The following is an 18,927-nucleotide window of genomic DNA, read 5'->3' as shown; positions in this document are numbered from 1 at the left end:
CCTACACTGTAGAAGGGGGCCATTCGGCTCATTGAGTCTGCACTGACCACAATCCCACCCAGGGCCTATCCCCATAACCCCCTGACACTAAGGGGCAATTTAACATGGACAATCCATAACCCACACACCTTTGGGCTGTGGGAGGAAACCCACGTAGATAATGGGGAGAATGTGCAAACTCCACACAGACAGTGACCCAAGCCGGGAATCGAACCCGGGTCCCTGGCGCTATGAGGCAGCAGTGCTAACCACTGTGCTGCCCAATGAGGAACTCCAGTTACATGTAGAGGCTCCAGAAGCTGTAATTGTTTTTGTTACACCAGTAAAGGGAAAGGCAGTCACCGGACATTCCTAAGCACTTAATAGGATGTTCGAAATTATGAAGAATGTTGATGAAATAAATAAGGAGGATCGGTAAAGGTTTAAGATAATTGGCAAGGAACTCAGGGAAGAGGATTTTTTAAAAATACATCAGGTGATCTGGAATGTACTGTCTGAGTGAGTCACGGATATAGATTCAATAGAAACTTTTCAAAACAAAACTCTGTATAATTGAAAGAAATTTGTCGTGGCACAGTGAGTAAGTAAGATAGTGATATTAATTGGAGAGCTCTTTCAAAGAGTCAGCACTGGCCCGATGGCCTAACTGGCTTGCTTCAGTGCTGTAAGACACTGTGGGCAGGATTTTATAGCCTCGCTTGTCCTGAAACTGTAAAATCCTGCCCGAGGTTATTGGATCTTTCCATTGTCCGCCCCTCGCCCGCTCCAATTCCTATGGTGGACAGGCCAGTAAAATTCCAGCCTATCATTCCATTTCTGAATGCTTCATGTTTATCTGAGTTCCAACTGGCAGCTATTCCAATAGGTGCAGCTCCCAACAGTAACAGAGCGAGGGAAAGCTGCAAATGAAGAAGGCTATGGACGCAAAGCCAATTAATGATTTCATGAGTAAATTGGGTGAGAACTTGAGGGAAATACGCTTGTGGGGTTGGAGTGAAGAAAAAGGATTGCTCTGCAGAAGCCGGTATGGACTCAACGGGCTGAATGGCCTCCTTCCATGCCGTACACTTTGATAAGTAAAAATGCTTTAACAACAAATAAACGAAGGTAGTGTGAGGAACTCGGGCAGTATTTATGTTTTCAGATCTCTGCAGTTTCAGTAACAATTCATGAGAAAAGAGGAGTTGGGAAATTCTCAAATCCATATGCATTAACTTGTTCATTGGCTTACGTTTCGGATTTTACACTGACCTGGATTCCAGAAATGACCATTTTGTCACAGCTACGGAGCAGGACAGAAACACCATAGCACAAAACAGCACAGACTGATTATTCGAATCATCAGTTACCTGATCTTCTCCCAGTGATATGAGATAATGCCCTGGTCATCAGTACTCCCTTCTCCATCCAAAGTGGTACTCTCTACCGGACTGATTAATTCTTTGTCAGGGCCCACAACTGCTACTGGGGGGCTGTTTTTCTCTACAGAAAAGAATAGCAATGCAATAAATTCCAAAGGGCCCATTAATGTACTTACTGTGTACAAGATAGAGGAAAATGCCTGAGAAAGCTCTCCTACACACTGCTTGCACTGATATCTACCCATTGAACTGACCCTGAGTTTTTAAACTTGCCTGTTAGCATTAGTTCAAAATGTGGCAATGCTGGCATTGGACTGAGGTGGGCTCACAGCACCAGTTAAAGCACCAAGAAGTCTCATAGCACCAATTACAGTCCAACAGGTTTATTTGGTAGCACAAGCTTCCACAGCGCTGCGACTTCATCAGGTGACTGGGTGAGTCAGGTGAGGATTGCTCCGAAAGCTCGTGCTATCAAATAAACCTGTTGGACTTTAACCTGGTGTTGTAAGACTTCTTACTGAGCTTAGTTCAACACCTTCCTCCAACTGTGACATTTCAATCTTTGGCTTGCTACACTGTTCCTGTGAATCTCAATGTAAGCTTGAGGAATAGCACCACATCTTCTGACCAAACACTTTACAATCTATTAGACTTAAAACTGAGTTCTACAGTTTTAATTCGTAGCTTCATTCCTTATTTTGTTTAGGGTTTGTTTTTGCTAAGGCTTTCTTTCTTGTTTTTCAGAAATTTCCTTTTCTTGCATTCAGATGGCAGCTATACAGCATCCTGCTATTCGTACCTCATCTTCGGGCAGGTTTTGTTTCTTTATTTGTCCCATTTCCACTGCCTCAGCCATGCACCATAGAACCTTCAGTCATTTAATCTCTCCTACCCTATCACAGAACTTCATTCATGCTCTTTGTCCCACCTTCCCTCATTTTCATTTGCTCAAAACCTGTTACATTTCTAATCTTTTCCAGTTTTACTCAAAGGTATTGGCCTGAAACATTGGGCAGAATGATGGGGCCCCTTCTGTCAGTGGGGTCTTCCAGTCCCATGGAAGTCAATGGACTGTTGAATGTCCTTTTGCACTCTCCAGCCTAGCACCCACCATGATGGGGCTGTAAAATTCCTCCCATTAACTCAGTTTGTCTCTCCATAGATGCTGCCAGACCTGAATATTTCCAGCTTTTTCTGGTTTTGCTTCAGAGTTCCAGGGTCCACGGAGTTTAGGGAATCTATCAGAACACCACCTACTCCAAAAGATACCAGCCAAATCTGAGCAAATGTTTGCAAGTGGGGAGATAATTGTATGATTGAAGGCCACTGACAAACACTTTTGTTTCTGTGCCATTTGCTGTGACATTGGCAATTGCACACTTCCCATTGGACACTGCAGATTTTCCATTGAGAATTGACTGTTACATTTTCTTTACTGAGAGCAGAGCAGCAAGGGGTGGCTGGAGGAAGTTTCTTTGTTCATCTGGCAGTAGGGATGCTTCGGTTGCAAGTAATAAAAAAATTAACTTCAGAAAGTAAATCAAAGAGAAAGGTTTAATAAAGAAACTCCAACACTTGGGGCCACACAAGCTCGCCACAATTCCCCATCTGCTTTTTATTTATACCGGGTCAGCTGACCACCACATCATTTTGCCATTGGTTGCATTGTTTACCAGGTCAGCTGACCCTCACAGCATGTTACCATTGGTTACATTATAACAGATCCAATGTTATCATTGGTTACATTATAATACTTGTGACACTAACACACGGCACATTGAAATACAATGCTACACAAAAAATATTTGCACCTGGTTCTCTTGGAAATTACCTTAAACAGGTGTTCTCTGGACATCGACCTGCCTACCATTGGAAGCAATTTCTCTGTATCTACCTATCAACAACATTCAGAATTTTGAACACATTGGTTCAATCTCTCCATCACCTTTTCTGTTCCAAGAGGAAACAATTCCAGCTCCCTAGTCTCTCCTCCTATTGAAGTCCCTCATCCTTTTTAAGTGGGCATAGGACAGCGACAGATTAAAATTGAGAAATCTTTTAAAAATTCTACAATAGGCACAAAAAAGACACATCTACTCTTTATATAGTGCTGAATTAGTAGAACCATGCAGTCCAGAATGAGGCCATTTGTCCTAACATTTCTATACTAGCTCTTTGGTAGAGCTATTTAATTGATCACACTCCTGTGTTCCTTGGTAACAGCCCTACCATTTTTTTCCCCTATTGAGTCTGTATCTAGTTGTCTTTTGAATGTTACTATTGAATCTATTTCCACCCCCATGTCAAGAAATTCATTCAAGATCATAACAACTTGCTGTGTAATTAAAAGGTTCCTCTGGTTCACTCATCGTGAATCTGTGTCCTTTGGCTGACAAAGTGACTGCCACTAGGAACGGTTTCTCCTTATTTACTCTATAAAAATCCTCTGTGATTTTGAACACCTCTAGCAAAGCTCCTCTTAACCTTGTCTGCGCAAGGGAAAACAGCTCCTGCTTCTGCTATCTCTCCATGTACTGGAGATGCTCATCCTTGTCACCATTCTAGTAAAGCATGTTCTCCAAGGCCTTGACAACCTTCCTAATGTCTAATTATTCCAGATCTCATGCTTCTTGGAGGCTTCATTTTATACAGGAAGCAATCACTAAAATTGTGCTCATTCTGCAATTCAACCACTAGCCCACCTCCCCCATCAGCATTGGAAGTGACTGTAAAGTCATTCTTGACTTCCATAAAAAAATTTAGGCCCTCCTAAATCCCTCCAAGTTCCCCCCAAATCCCTCTCTTAACTATCAGCCCAAATCAGAATCCCTCTAGGCCTAAACCCCTAGATTCCTCTGGAATCCCCCTACATGGTTCCATAGGTGCCCCCCTCCTGACCCTCGCTCTATCCCTGTGCCCCCAAATCCCTCTCCCTCTCAGCTGCCCCTTAAATCCGACTAGGTTCTCCCAATCTCTGTGAGCTGCTCAACCCGTCTCTGACTACCCCCACCAAGTCCCTTCTTAGCTCCCCGATCTCTCTAACCCCACCGCCTGCCAAATCCCTCTAATTCCACCCCCTGACTTCTTCCCTCTTAAGTCCCCATTGCTGAATCTGTTAGTGCTTCTAAATCCCAAAATTCCCCCAGATCCCTCTAAACGTAACCCCCAGCCAAATCCATCCGTAAGCCCGCCTCCAGTGGTCATTCAAAGCTTCCACTGGGGACCTTGTTGACAGATGCATCTCAAAGGAAATGGTTTCATCTCCTTCCCATCAATGGGAACAGTGCAGAATTCTTCAAATGGTCCCAGAAGTCAGTCAACACACAAAAAAAATTTCTGAACAGATTTTGTTCCAGATTTCTGGGGCAAAGCTGCCTTGCAACGAATACCATCAGCCGAGAGTCAGGTAGCTTTCTATTCGATACTCACCAGGCTGTACAATGACTGTAACCTCAGTTGAGGACTGCTGCCCAGCGGAGTCCGTTACCGTCAACTGGAATGTGTAATCCCCTTCCTGCATTGCAGACAACTGGAGGTGAGGTGTCCGCACACCCTGGAGAAAAGAATTGCAAAAGAAAATCCCACTGTAAATTCACAATGGCGTCAAATCGATTTTTGGGCCTCCCACTGAATGGCACCCCCCCCACTTCCCCTCCCTCAACCCTACTACCATTGAACCAGCTGGTGCAGGCTTAGGAGAATTCTGCCCTGGGTTTTGGTTTCCATTTGCAAAAGATGAAGTGATCTGCTTTCACCAGCGGCTGTCCACTGTATTATTGTGAAGCCAAGCAAGAGTCTGATTCCCAGTTGACAATCCTTTTGACACTGGGCTCATGCAACCCCTTCAAGGACTGCTTTAGACCCAAAGAAGATAAGAGGAACATGAGTAGCACGCACCCTCTGCCCAGTTTATAATTACTGGGAGCTGAAACAGGCATTAGGATCCTGACTTGCAAATTCATGGAGATTATGAGCACTAGGACTTTGCTGGCTTGTAGTTTGCCAGCGAGGGGGTTGGTTGGGAATAACGTGATCCGAAATTGGCCACTGAAATAAAAATTTGAGAGATATTTCCAAATATTCAGGCCCAGCCCTATTCATGTTGCTCTCATTTTCTCTCGGTTTACAGTAGTTCTTGAAAGGGCTGAATGAGCCCAGTGACCAAAGGGGCGGCACAATGGTTAGCACTATTGCCTCAGCTCTAGGGACCCAGGTTCAATTCCGGCCTCGAGTCACTGTCTGTGCAGAGTCGGCACGTTCTCTCTGTGCCTGCATGGGTTTCCTCCGGGTGCTCCAGTTTCCTCCCACAGTCCAAAGATGTGCGGGTTAGGTTGATTGACAATGCTAAATTGACCCTAGTGTTAGGGGGATTAGCAGGGTAAATATATGGGGTTATGGGAATAGGGCCTGAGTGGGACTGCAGTCAATGCAGACTTGATGGGCCGAATGGCCTCCTTCTGCACTGCAGTGATTCTATAATATGCGCTGCAACTTGCTGTCACCTGTTCTACCCATCAAAACCAACCCCGTTTGCACCATTTCTACATTGTATAATTGTTAGAGTGATTATTCCTTCTAATTTTAGGAAGTGCGGGTAACAATGCATCTTTGCTTCTCCTAATTCTCATATTGTCTTTTAATCTGCTTTCAGCTTATGGTAAATAATTGTTCACATTCCTGACAGAATATGTTAAAACAGGTTGCAGTAACAGCGATAGGACTGACCTGCATTGCAACCACCTTTCCCTTGCTGTTTGGACTGAGTGACCACTCATAGTTTACAATCTGATAATCATCGTTGCTCTGGTTTCCATTCAGAGTGATGTTATTACAAGGAAGAGTTATTGCCTGATTCGGACCAGCATTTGCTACAGGTGGATAATCCACTGGTCTGCTGACAATCACCATGGCAGTTGTTGAGTTCTCAGTCCCATCCGAGTCCAGTACTGTGAGTCTAGAAAAGATGTTTGACAGAGTTTAACATCTTACACAACTCAAGTACTTGCTATTAGTCCACAATGAAAATTATCCAGGCAGGGTGACATGGTGGCACAGTGGTTAGCATTGCTGCCTCACGTGCCAAGGACCCCTATTCAATACCAGTCTTGGGTGACTGTCTGTGTGGAGTTTGTACATTCTCCCCGTATCTGCGTGGGTTTCCTCCTACAAAGATGTTTGGATTAGGTGGATTGGCCATGCTAAATTGCCCCTTAGTGTCCCAAGATATGTAGGTTAGATGAAATAGCCGTGGTAAATGGGGTTTACAGAGATTGGGTAGGGGAAAAGGCCTGGGTAATATACTCTGTCAGAGAGTCGATGCTGACTTGATGGGCTGAATGGCCTCCCCTGCACTGTAGGGATTCTATGATTCTCTTCAAAAATATCTGATCAGTCGTGTTATTGCCGCCTGTGGAATCTGTGCACGAGGTGTCTTCTGTTGACTATAACTACACTTCATAAAGAATTAGTGGCTGCAAAACAATAGAAACATAAGTTCTGTCTTAAGTGGTTATATTCTTCCCCTTCCATATTATGAAACATTTTAAAGGGTTTTCCATTTTCCACATGCACAATTCCTGGAAGCAACCAATGGAATTCATTTCAGAACCATCACTTCTGTCTGCTGAATGGGATTTGTTCTCAGTTAACATGTTATAGCTAATACCATATGGCTAATCTGTCCAGGAGTTAACAGGGATCCCGGGGCGAGATTCTCTGGTTTCCCAGTCACATGTTTCCCGCTGGTGCGTTGTTTGCTAGCGGCAGGGTTCTCTGGAATACCCACTGAGGTCACTCCACGCTAACGGGAAACCCGCAGGCCGGTGTGCGCTGCTGGCAGGACTGGCCGGAGAATTCTGTCCCAGATTTCTTCATGCAAAAACAAAACTCATCAGTAAGACAGTTCATCTCTTGAAGTTTTGGGCATAATCTACACTATCCATCAGTTCTTGCTCAAGCCTTTCCTCATCTATATGTTCTTACTCCAGTATGTCAATTATTCTGCACGCTTCTTTCTGCATGCAGTTATTAATTATTTCTTCTTGTATATATGTCTATTTCCCAAACGTCTTACAATTTTTACTTTTTCTCTTAAATGCTGCAACGACCAGGAGACTAAATCAGAAATAATAGCTCAGTTCTCTCTGTAAGTGGAGGACTGCGATATGCATCATCCTGTTGCTTTCACACAAGGGAATGAAGAGCCAGGGCTTTGGCTAGAAAGTAACTGAACCAGGAGGCAACAAAAGAACTGACGCCCACTGCTCGAAGACATTGGGACCCAGGGTTCATGTTTTGGAGGAAACAAAGGAGCTTTACTGGAGATGAATAATAGAGTTGGAGATGTGATGTGCATCTCTAGTATGTGCATTGACGAGATGTTAAAATAAATACTTGTATTATTAAAGGGGAGATGCTATGAATTGGCATTCCCAAGGCAAGAGTTTTATGCACTCCAAGTGCATATTAGGACTTGAGGGCCTGGAGGTCAGTGGCTTCTGTGAGATTCTATATTTGTTCAATGTTTGCCAGAAAATGAGAAGTGGAGTTGATTAGCCACACTGACCTTGACATCTGATTTTCCAATTTCCCACTCTGACTCACACTTTGGAGCTTCAATTCAGGAGCAGCTACTGGAGATGGCACATCGAAAGGAGCAAAGGCACAGACTCCACACGAAATAGAATCTGGGCACACTTTATCCAGGCAAGTGCCAAAGAGTTTAACAACTCTGCAATGCTGCTTGATGATTCTGTTATGAACCTGACCAAGTAGACCTCTCTGTCCATTAATCACATACATGCATTGTCCATAACAATGCCGTTTTTATCCCTTGGTATTAATTTGAAGGTGTTAAGTAAACAAATAGAAACTAAGCTCACAGCAATACAAGACAGTAGCACTCTCATTGAGCAATAGGCAGTAATAATTACCTAAAGGTGTAGTTACCAGTCACTAAGTTGGACAAGTGAAGGATGGCAGTGTTTGCTGATGCCTTCTGCTCTCGCAGGGGACCTTTAATCTCCTCCCAGTGGTAGCTGACAATCCTATCATCATCAGTACTTTCTGAAGAAAAGACGTTCACAGCATCAATTCCGTTGGCCAACTTTGTAAATATAGCACAAGAAACATTAATATGGCAAACTCTGACTACGAATAGCCTGAATGCATGATTGTTTTACATGTTTTGTGGTCGCCATGAAGTAGAGATGCTGGCATTGGACTGGGGTGGGCACAATAAGAAGTCTCACAACACCAGGTTAAAGTCCAACAGGTTTATTTGGAATCACAAGCTTTCAGAGCACTGCCCCTTCATCAGGTGAGTGGAGAGTTGGGTTCACAAACAGGGCTTATATAGACAAAGACACAATTACAAGGCAATGGTTGGAATGCGAGTCTGAACAGGTAATCAAGTCTTTACAGGTACAGACAATGCAGGTGGAGAGAGGGTTAAGCACGGGTTGGAGAGGTGTGAATGCACACAAGGACAGCCTCAACTGGGATCTTGGGTTCATGTCACACTACCTGTAACCCCACGATTTGCCTGGGCTTGCAAAATCTCACTAACTGTCCTGGCTTGAGACAATTCACACCTCTTTAACCTGTGCTTACCCTTCTCTCCACTCACATTATCCGTACCTGTAAAGATTTGATTACTTGTTAAGACTCACATTCCAACTATTACCTTGCAATTGAAACTTTGTCTATATAAGGCCTGTCTGTGAACCCAACTCTCCACTCACCTGATGAAGGAGCAGTGCTCTGAAAGCTTGTGATTCCAAATAAACCTGTTGGTCTTTAACCGGGTGTTGTGAGACTTCTTTCTGAACTGTGATCGATTGAGGCTTTTGTAGGAAATAAGTGATAGCTTTCAAGACAACTGTCTACACAAAGTGTACACAGTACACTGGCAGATATCTAATTCCCCCACCCAGATGATTGCCCCCACACCCCCCTCTATTCCCCCCACAGACGATCACCACCATGTTCCCCTCCCTCCCCCCAGTCGATCACCGCCACCATTCATCCACACTACCCCCCCCTCCCCTTGGGTCAATGCCGCTCCATTCACCCCACCCTCTCAATCCTTCCCCCCCACCCCCCAGTTGATTGTAACCACCCTGTACAAGGCTGACTTCACCAGCAGATCAGGGGTTTTTTTATTCATTCATGGGACATGGGCGTCGCTGGCTGGCCAGCATTTATTGTCCATCCCTAGTTGCCCTTGAGAAGGTGGTGGTGAGCTGCCTTCTTGAACCACTGCAGTCCACATTCTGTGTGTTGACCTACAATGCCATTAGGGAGGAAATTCCAGGATTTTGACCCAGCGACTGCATAAAAATGGATAGATATATTTCCAAGTCAGGATGGTGAGGGACTTGGAAGGGAACTTGCAGGTGGTGATGTTCCCATGAATCTGGTTAAATCACAAATGGTGCAAAACCGGGCACAAACCTGGGTTTTTCCCTCTCGTGAGCTTACCGGTTCACCATGCTGATCAACAGGCGTGACAAGCTGGTAAGATCGCCTCCGCACCCCCCAAACCCCACACCTCACCCAACAACCCCCTACACCCCCACCTCCCACACCCCCACCTCCCCCCGCCACACCCCCACCTCCCCTTCCCCCCCAACACCCCCACCTCCCCCTCCCTGCTCCCCCCCCCCGCCCCCCCCAGGTTTTTATCTCACTGCTATTTGTTTTAGTGAGTTGTGTGCAGATTCAGTGTGACAATTCCTACATTATCACAGTGACTATGATTCTCAAGTATTTTATGAGCTATAATGTATTTGGGCACATCCTAAAGTGCTGAACAGATCTATATAAATAAATTCTCTTTCAGTGGTAAGGGAGATAATATCAACACAATGATTGTGATACTCCAGGTTACACAACAATTTTTTCAGGAAGATAATGGCCCTGTAAACATTGTTTTTATTTATTTTGATAGTACTGTTACTTACGACTGCCATCAATAAATGTTGAGGTTGTAGGCAGGGAAACTTCTTGTACCCAGGGTGAGGCGATGGCTACTGGAGCTTGATTGACACGAGGAGCTTTGAGGAAGACATACAATACATCAGCAGGAGTCTCACATTACTTGCATTTTTTATGTTGAAATAAAAAGGCACAGTGGGACAATTTTATACCAGCAAAATTAATGACATTGTGTGGTGCAATTTTGTCCTGTAAACTGATACACATTAGCTCTGTGCTATTAAGTGCCAGCTATAACTCAGTCTGTAGCATTCTTGCCTTGGAGTCAGAATGTTTTGGGTTCCTTTTTATTCATTCATGGGACATGGGCATTGCTGATTGGCAATAAATGCTGGCCAATCCTTAGTTGCCCGAAGGCAGTTGAGAGTCAACCACATTCAAGGCCAACGTTAGAGACATGAGCCTAGGTTGATACTCCAGTGCAGTACCAATTGGTTATTGCACAGTGCACACTCCAAGAAGAGCCAGTCAGAGCCCCACAGTGCCTCTTTTCAGAATGGCACACTATCAGGTTAGAGGCCAGCTCTCAGCTCTACTACAAGGCAGCGACACCAGGGAGGTGGTGGCCACTGCCAGTACAATCCCCACCTTGGGCCTACAATCATTGCTGAAGCCAGGCCACAGGCCAGTGATGACAGGAGGGCAATGAGCTCTCAACCAGAGCCACTGCCCCCACCACCAACCCTCCAGCTTCCCAATGCCAGGCCCTTCGATCACATACTGAGTGCCTTTAAACAAAGACCCCTCCGGGAGCCTGCAAGCAATTCTGCATGAATTGGCTTGTTCTCCTCCCTGCATGGTGTATCCCATTCCACCGTTGGGTTCATATCAGTGACAGTGGGATGAGACCCTTAAATGGACATTAATTGCCCACTTAAGTGTCTCAATTGATAGTTTAGTTTCTTTATTAATGTCACAAGTAGGCTGACATTAACACTGCAATGAAGTTGCTGTGAAAATCCCCTAGTCGCCGTATTCCAGTGCCTGTTCAGACACACAGAGGGAGAATTTAGCATGGCCAATACACCAAACCAGCATGTCTTTTGGACTGTGGGAGGAAACTGGAGCATCCAGAGGAAACCCACGCAGACACAGGAAGAATATGCAGACTCCACACAGATAGGAACCAAGCCGGAAATCGAATCCAAGTCCCCAGCACTGTGAGGCTGCAGTGCTAACCATTGTGCCACCGTGATGTCCATGGTGGGATGGGAAGGCAGTCCCTTCGACTTTCCACAAGACATAATTGGGGTGGAGACAGGAAGATGGTAAAGTTCCCACTACTTCCTTGCTACCTGATTAAATGCCCCCACACCACCAAACCCATGACAGGAGAGGGCACAAGATTCTGCCCACCATCTTTTAGATGAGACATGACTACCCTCTCAGATGAATGTAAAACACTTCATAGCACTATTGCAAAGAAGAGTAGGGCAGTTCTCTCTGGTGCCCTGGCCAATATTCATACCTCAATTAAAATTAAAATAGATGATCTAGATGTGAGACCTTGCTGTTGGTTGCTGTGTTGAATTGACCTCCACAGTGAAGGTTAACCTTGAGATTCTCCCTTCTAGCCAAGAGCCAAAGCTTTGTTTAAATCTTCATGAACTTGGTCTCTTCAATTGAGCACGAGCTCCCAACCACATTCTGCATGGTGAGCCACAGAGACTGGCTGCCTCTATCTCTCTGCTGTCTCTCAGATTCTTGGAGGCTGATCTACCTCTCTCTGTGAGTGCAGTGATAACTTAGAAAGCTCTGAGCCAATACTGCAATGACTGACTAGGGAGTTTTCCCCTCTCAAAGCCTATCTCCTTGGCAACATGAATCATGTATCCAGGTATATATGCTAATTAGCTATCTTGTAGAACCCCAATTCCATCCTAGCATGAAATTAAATCATTTAAGGTATAACCATTCATAAAATCTGATATTTCTAACACCTCCCTGTGAGAATGTCAGCACAGCTGCTTCACAAATCTGAAGTATAAGTGCAACTAATAAAAGACGGAGAATGATTCCATTAGCAAAACACAATTGTTTCTACCCTGTAAAGGGACCTTTTCTAAGGTGGGAACAGTAATAATTATCTATAAAGTCATTTGTTTTCACACAATTTACAGAGCATCAATAATGTGGAAAAAAGTCCCTCCTTTCAATTCATGATAGGGGTTACTGTACTAGCCAGCGATTGAGCTGGCCAGCAATTGGGAAGCTGGCAGTGCGGGGCTGTTACACATGCGCCGATCCTGGATTAGCCCCCACTCCTGATTTTTAATGATATTCACATCAGTGCACTCTACAGTGCACAGAGTGTGGGAGATTCATTGTGAAAATCCCACTGAAAAAAACAGCAGTGTTTACTCCAGTTTTTACAAGAATTCGACCCTTAGAATTTTTTTGGGAGAATCCCACCCCATATCTTTGAAAATATAATTAATAATTTTAATGAGTGCATTGTTCCCTTGGGTTCCAACAATCCACAATAATGCACAGGTTCATGACAAACACTGTCGTGAGATGCTACTGGTTGCTTTAATTACTTGAAGCATTTGCAAAGCCTCTGTGCCAAAGGAGAATGTAAAGGATGTTTACATTCATTCTCATGACTTTCTTCATAACGGACTGAAAGGCCAAGAATGGATCCTGTCAACTCCATTAATCACTGGTGATTAGTTCAAACTGAAGAGGGAAAGGATCTGACTAAAGGGTTCATTGTTTGATACTGGCTAAAGTGTGTTGTCAGTTATTACCAGGCTTCACTGTGACGTTGATGAAGCTTTCTCCATAAGCGCCATCTCCAGACACACAGATCCTGAAAACATACAGGCCATCCGACAACTGAAATTGAAAAGAGGATTACATAGGATAACAAAAACACTTGCAGCATAGAAACAAGCTACTCAGCCCAATAGATCCGTGCTGGTATTTATGCACCTTCCACTTCCTTCCTATTCTATTTCATCCCATCACTGTATCCTTATATCCCTTTCTGCCTCATGTATTTGTCAAGCTTTTCGTTAAATACATCCATACTATCACCGCCAACACTCTAAACTCTCACCACTCTGAAGAACAGTAAGAAGTTTCACAACACCAGGTTAAAGTCCAATAGGTTTATTTGGAATCACAAGCTTTCAGAGTACTGCTCCTTCATCAGGTGAGTGGGCCACCTACCTGATGAAGGAGCAGCACTCTGAAAGCTCATGATTCCAGATAAACCTATTGGATTTTAACCTGGTGTTATGAGATTTCTTATTGTGCCCTTCCCAGTCCAATGTCAGCATCTCCACACAACGGCTCAGAAGAAAGAATACAAGACCTTCAGACATTTATCGTACAGTTTGTTGGGGTTAATTAGTCCTGCTTTCCATTTTATGGCAATCTCTCATTCATTTGAGGATATTCACAGAATGTGAACACAATAATTTCATTAACTTTATATCAACAGTAATTTCTCTAAACAATGGGCAGGCTTCTCCAGCCGTTTGCTGGCGGCGAGATTCTCTGATCCTACCAGCAGCACACCCCCTGTTCGTGGGTTTCCCAGCAATGTGGGGCAGCTTCAGTGGGAATTCCCATTGTGGGACCAGAGCATTCCACCACCAATGAACGGCCTGCTGCCAAAAAATCCACGGCTGGGAGGCCAGAGAATCCCGCTCATTGGCTGGAATATTGTAACCATTCACGCTGGCGGGATTCTCTGGTTCCACTGCAGTGAAGGGAGATTTCCATGTCCTCACTTGCAGCGGTGATGGATCATGAATGGCTGGAGAATTCCAGCCCATGTCTTTATTCAGCACACTATTACCCATGTGCTGAAGAATCAGAGCAGTGCACGTTACAATATGAACAGAAATCCTGTACTGAATAAAAAGGTTATCCAGCTCTAAGAAATGCTCTAATTGCATGCACATAATTGCTGCCAGATACACGTTATGGGGAGCAGTATGTTAGACACTGGTTTTCCATCTCCTTTCAACTGATGGCCAGACTGCTGGGATTTGAAATTCTTTTCATTCACTGGTAATAAGGCTCCAATGTGCAGTTAATTTAGGCAGTGGCATTCAATTTAGCATCACAGACAGCTGTTACAATCATTTTCTCAGACTCTCAGAGAAATATTTGTTTCCCTATTGATAGGGGAAATGTTGACATAAAATCCAAACCATAGAAACATAGAATGGTTACAGCATAGGAGGAGGTCATTCGGCCCATTGTGTTCATGCTGGGTCTCTGCAAGAGCAATTCATCAAGTTCCAATTCCTCACCTTTCGCCCAAAGCCCTGCAAATGTTCCTTTTTAGCCAATGATCCAATTCTCTTTTGAAAGCACTGATTGCCTTTGCCTCCACCACACACTCAGGCAATGCATCCAGATCTTAAACACTTATTGTGTAAAGGAAAGCATTCTTGATGTCACCATTGTTTCTTTTTCCAATTATTTTAAATCCGAGTCCTCTGGTTTCAATCCTTCCGCCAATGGGAATAGTTTCTCCTTATCTACTCTGTTCAGATCCTCCATAATTTTGAATAACTCTATCAAATCACCTCTCAATCTTTTCTTCTCTAATCCATCCACATAATTAATGTTCCTCATCCCTGGAACCACTCTTGTGAATCTTTTCTGCACTCAATAACTTCATATCTTTCCCAAAGTGCAGTGCCCAGAACAGGACTCAATACTCCGGTTGAGGGTGAGCCAGTGTTATAGAGTCATCAAGGTTTACAGCATGGAAACAGGCCCTTCAGCTCAACTTGTCCATGCCGTCCAGTTTTTACCACTAAACTAGTCCCAATTGCCTGCATTTGGCCCATATCCCTCTATACCTATCTTACCCCATGTAACTATCTAAATACTTTTTAAAAGACAAAATTGTACCCGCCTCTACTACCACCTCTGGCAGCTTGTTCCAGACACTCACCACCCTCTGTGTGGAAAAATTGCCCCTCTGGATCAATGGCAATGTTGTATACAGGCTTAACAAAACTTCCTTGCTTTCGTTTTCTATTCCCTTACGCATAAAGTCCAAATCCCATGTGCTTTTTTAACAGCACTCTCAACCTGTCACCTTCAAGGATTTGTGCAACAATACTCTAGATCCCAATGTTCCTCATACTAAAAGGCATCGCTTCACACTTCTATGTCATCTGTCACTTACCTGCACATTCCACAAACCTGTTTATGTCCTTTTGAAATTTAACACTATTCTACTTCCAAGTTTTGTGTCATCTGCAAAGTTTGAAGTTGTGCCCTGTATACCCAAGTTTAGGTCATTAACATACATCAAGAAAAGCTGGAGTCTTAGTACCAATCCTGAGGAACACCATCTTAAACCTTCCTCCAGTCTGAAAAACAACCGTTCACCTGCCTTTTTATTAAATTGTTGGAAGAGAAGTTGCATTTTCACAAATCAACAGCAAGAAATTTGCCTGGAATAAATTTGCCTACTCCTATACCTTATAAGAAAATACATTAAAAAATACAGCATATATGATTTTGTAGCTGTCATACTTTGCTACAAAGGTAAAACTATTCTAAGATATTAGACATTTCTGAACTCAAGGACTCAAAGGTGAAAAGTTTCCTCAACAGAACAATTAAACTCTGAATGACCTTAGCTCTTACTATGTGGACTGAGGAGGACACAGATTCACCTAAGCAAAATAACTAGTTGCACATTCCAATGGATTAAATGGGTCCAAAGATCTTCCTCCATTTCAGACTTACTGTCCTAAACTCCCACTTTGGAAACAGTAAGGATCTCACTAAATACAATTCACTTGATAATCAAATAAAGTGCAATGAATGACAAGGCAGAGGCTTTGCTCAACCTTTTAAACAATCAAAATGTTGCCCATTTGCCTCTCTACCTTTCTAATTTGAGAGAATTCAAAGCTGAAAAATAAAATGAAAAGTCGTTGGATATGATTAATAATCGCTTTACTTCCTCATCAAAGAGGAACACCAGAATTGGCAGCATTTAACCTGCCCCACATGTGTCACATCACTACCAAAAACATGGCAATGTTCCATTACTCTGGTAGCCATTACTGGCCTGTCCAGGGTATGGTCAGCTCTCTGCAGCAGTACTATCAATAAAACTGAACACAAAACAAACCAGTAAGAAAGAAAAAAATGATTGGAATGTACAACTTTTATGGCATTTTGGATTTTTTTCAGATCTACTTACAGTGCTCCCCACCCAGCCAAAATTAGCAGGTGAACAGAGAAGTATTGTTCTTATATTAACCGTTACTCAACTGAATGTCAACATATCTGCCAACAAATCTCATTATTAGCTGCAATCATAGCTGACAGGAAATCATTAGGCTTGATTTCACAACACTCATGTCTCTATCACAAGTTTGCATGCAACTGGGGAGGAAGGATCTGAAATATTAGAACTCATGGGAAAGAGCTTTCAAAGTCTAAGTGATAGACTCTTAAAACTGGCTCAAAGTATCATTGGCAATTACGCCATAAAAGGGAGGCTTCATCATGTTGTAGATTTCAGGAAATTACAATGATCTCACATAGAACCAACCTTCCTGCAAGGTCCCACCTAAAACATAAATGTAGCTTTCAATTTCAGCTGATCAACCAGGTACCCATTTCCCACATATACTATAACTGCCATTTCCAATGTTTTATTTTAATCGATTTTCACCCTTTTACCTGAGATAGCTTCAGTGTCGGGGAGTCCTTGCCTTCCATTACACCCTCAAAGTCCACAGGATGGCTCACTAAATTCCATTGATAACTGTAAGGTGTTTCTGAAGAGAGGGGGAGAAAAAGCACCAATAATCAAGCATTGTGCATGCAAATAAGCAAACTGGCCAAGATCTAAAAAAAAGGTTAGAAAAGATTTGGATTTGGATATGGATATGACTGTATCTCTATTGTCTTAACACCTTTTCTACCAGATTACCGCTTGCAGAAATAGCTGGAATTTTCCGGCATTTCACACCCCGCTGCCAATGCAAGTGAGGATGGAGATTTTGGCACTCAGCCAAATTTCCAGCTATATTCCTTAATGACATGTGAAGGGATTACAATTTCTAGGTCAATATTCATCCTTCACCAACATCACTGAAACAGATGGTCTGGTCATTTTCACATTGCTGTGTGAGGAATCGTTATGCAAACTGACTGTCCCTTTTTGTAAATTACAACAACTACTACACTTCTCTCAATTGATTACAAATTCTGGATGCCCTAAGGTTGTGTATGAGGCTATATAAATATCAGATTTATTTCTATTGTATTAGAAGGCACAAATCTTGAAAAAACTATTCGTGCAGAAGTACGAGGAAAGTTTTATATTGTCAGTCTGCAGGGAGCACCTTCCAAACCCACAACCACTATCATCTAGATGGACAAGGACAACAGGTACCTGGGAACCCAACCGCCTGGAGGTTCCCCTCCAAGTCACTTGTCATCCTGGCCATCACTGTTCCTCCACTGTCACTGGGTCAAAATCCTGGAATTCCCTCCTACCAGCACTGTGGGTGTACCTATACCTCAGCAGTTCAAGAAGGCAGCTCACCACCACCTTCTAAAGGGCAACTAGTGATGGACAATCAATGCTGGCCTAATCAGTGATGCCCAAATCCCGTAAAAAGATGAATTAAACAAAAACAAAGCAGAACACTCCAAATCAAAGACGTGATGGAGCGAGCATTATTCTGGGAAGAGATTCCTGGGTGGATAAACACGGGTCTTAGGGAAATCAGCCCAACCAAAGGCACTAAGATAAAAGCAAATGACGGTGTGATCAGCAAATTTGCTGATGACACCAAGATGGTTGGATTGGCGGGTACTGAGGAGCAGTGCCTGGCAATGCAACAGGACATAGACAGGCTGGTAGATTGGGCAGATAGATGGCAAATGGAATTTAATCCGGAGAAATGCGAGGTGATGCACTTTGGCCGGAATAATGTGGAGGGGAGTTATACGATAAAAGGTAGAACTATCCGGAGTATAGATACGCAGAGAGACCTGGGGGTGCAAGTGCACAAGTCCCTGAAGGTGTCGGCGCAGGTGCAGAATGTGATGAGGAAAGCGTATGGTATGTTAGCCTTCATAGGAAGAGGTATAGAATATAAGAGTAGGAGTCTGATGTTGCAGTTGTATAGAACGTTGGTTAGGCCTCACTTGGAGTACTGCGTCCAGTTCTGGTCGCCGTACTACCGGAAGGATGTAGAGATCCTGGAGAGAGTGCAGAGGAGATTTACCAGGATGCTGCCTGGTATGGAAGGGCTGTCTTACGAGGAAAGATTGAATGAACTTGGGCTGTTTTCCCTTGAGAGACGTCGGCTGAGGGGGGATCTAATAGAGGTTTATAAGATTATGAAGGGGATAGATAGAGTAAATGGTGGTAAGCTTTTTCCGCTATTAGAAATGGATAGAACGAGGGGTCACGGGCTTAGGGTGAGGGGGGCTAGGTATAAGACAAATATTAGAGGGCAGTTTTTCACGCAAAGGGTAGTGGGGGTGTGGAATGCACTGCCGAGTAAGGTGGTGGAAGCAGGCACGCTAGGGTTGTTTAAGAGTCACTTAGACAGCCACG

General features: G+C 43.7%; 1 protein-coding gene across 1 annotated transcript in view; it reads right to left on the bottom strand.

Annotated features, from left to right (window-relative positions):
• Window positions 1-18,927, bottom strand: part of LOC145353274 (dyslexia-associated protein KIAA0319-like) — a 91,461-nt gene that overhangs the window by 27,014 nt on the left and 45,520 nt on the right. Inside the window, exons 6-12 of the mRNA XM_080203870.1 lie at window positions 17,034-17,131; window positions 13,109-13,196; window positions 10,325-10,417; window positions 8,294-8,426; window positions 6,087-6,315; window positions 4,791-4,914; window positions 1,350-1,482 (exon numbers count right to left, since the gene is read on the bottom strand). Coding sequence (XP_080059996.1) covers window positions 1,350-1,482; window positions 4,791-4,914; window positions 6,087-6,315; window positions 8,294-8,426; window positions 10,325-10,417; window positions 13,109-13,196; window positions 17,034-17,131 — 898 coding nt within the window. The remainder of the gene's footprint in view (window positions 1-1,349; window positions 1,483-4,790; window positions 4,915-6,086; window positions 6,316-8,293; window positions 8,427-10,324; window positions 10,418-13,108; window positions 13,197-17,033; window positions 17,132-18,927) is intronic.

The sequence above is a fragment of the Carcharhinus amblyrhynchos genome, chromosome 2 (genome assembly GCF_965287045.1).
Source record: "Carcharhinus amblyrhynchos chromosome 2, sCarAmb.v2.hapA, whole genome shotgun sequence".
In the NCBI taxonomy this organism is placed as follows: domain Eukaryota; kingdom Metazoa; phylum Chordata; class Chondrichthyes; order Carcharhiniformes; family Carcharhinidae; genus Carcharhinus; species Carcharhinus amblyrhynchos.
This window is presented reverse-complemented; position numbering and strand designations above follow the sequence as displayed.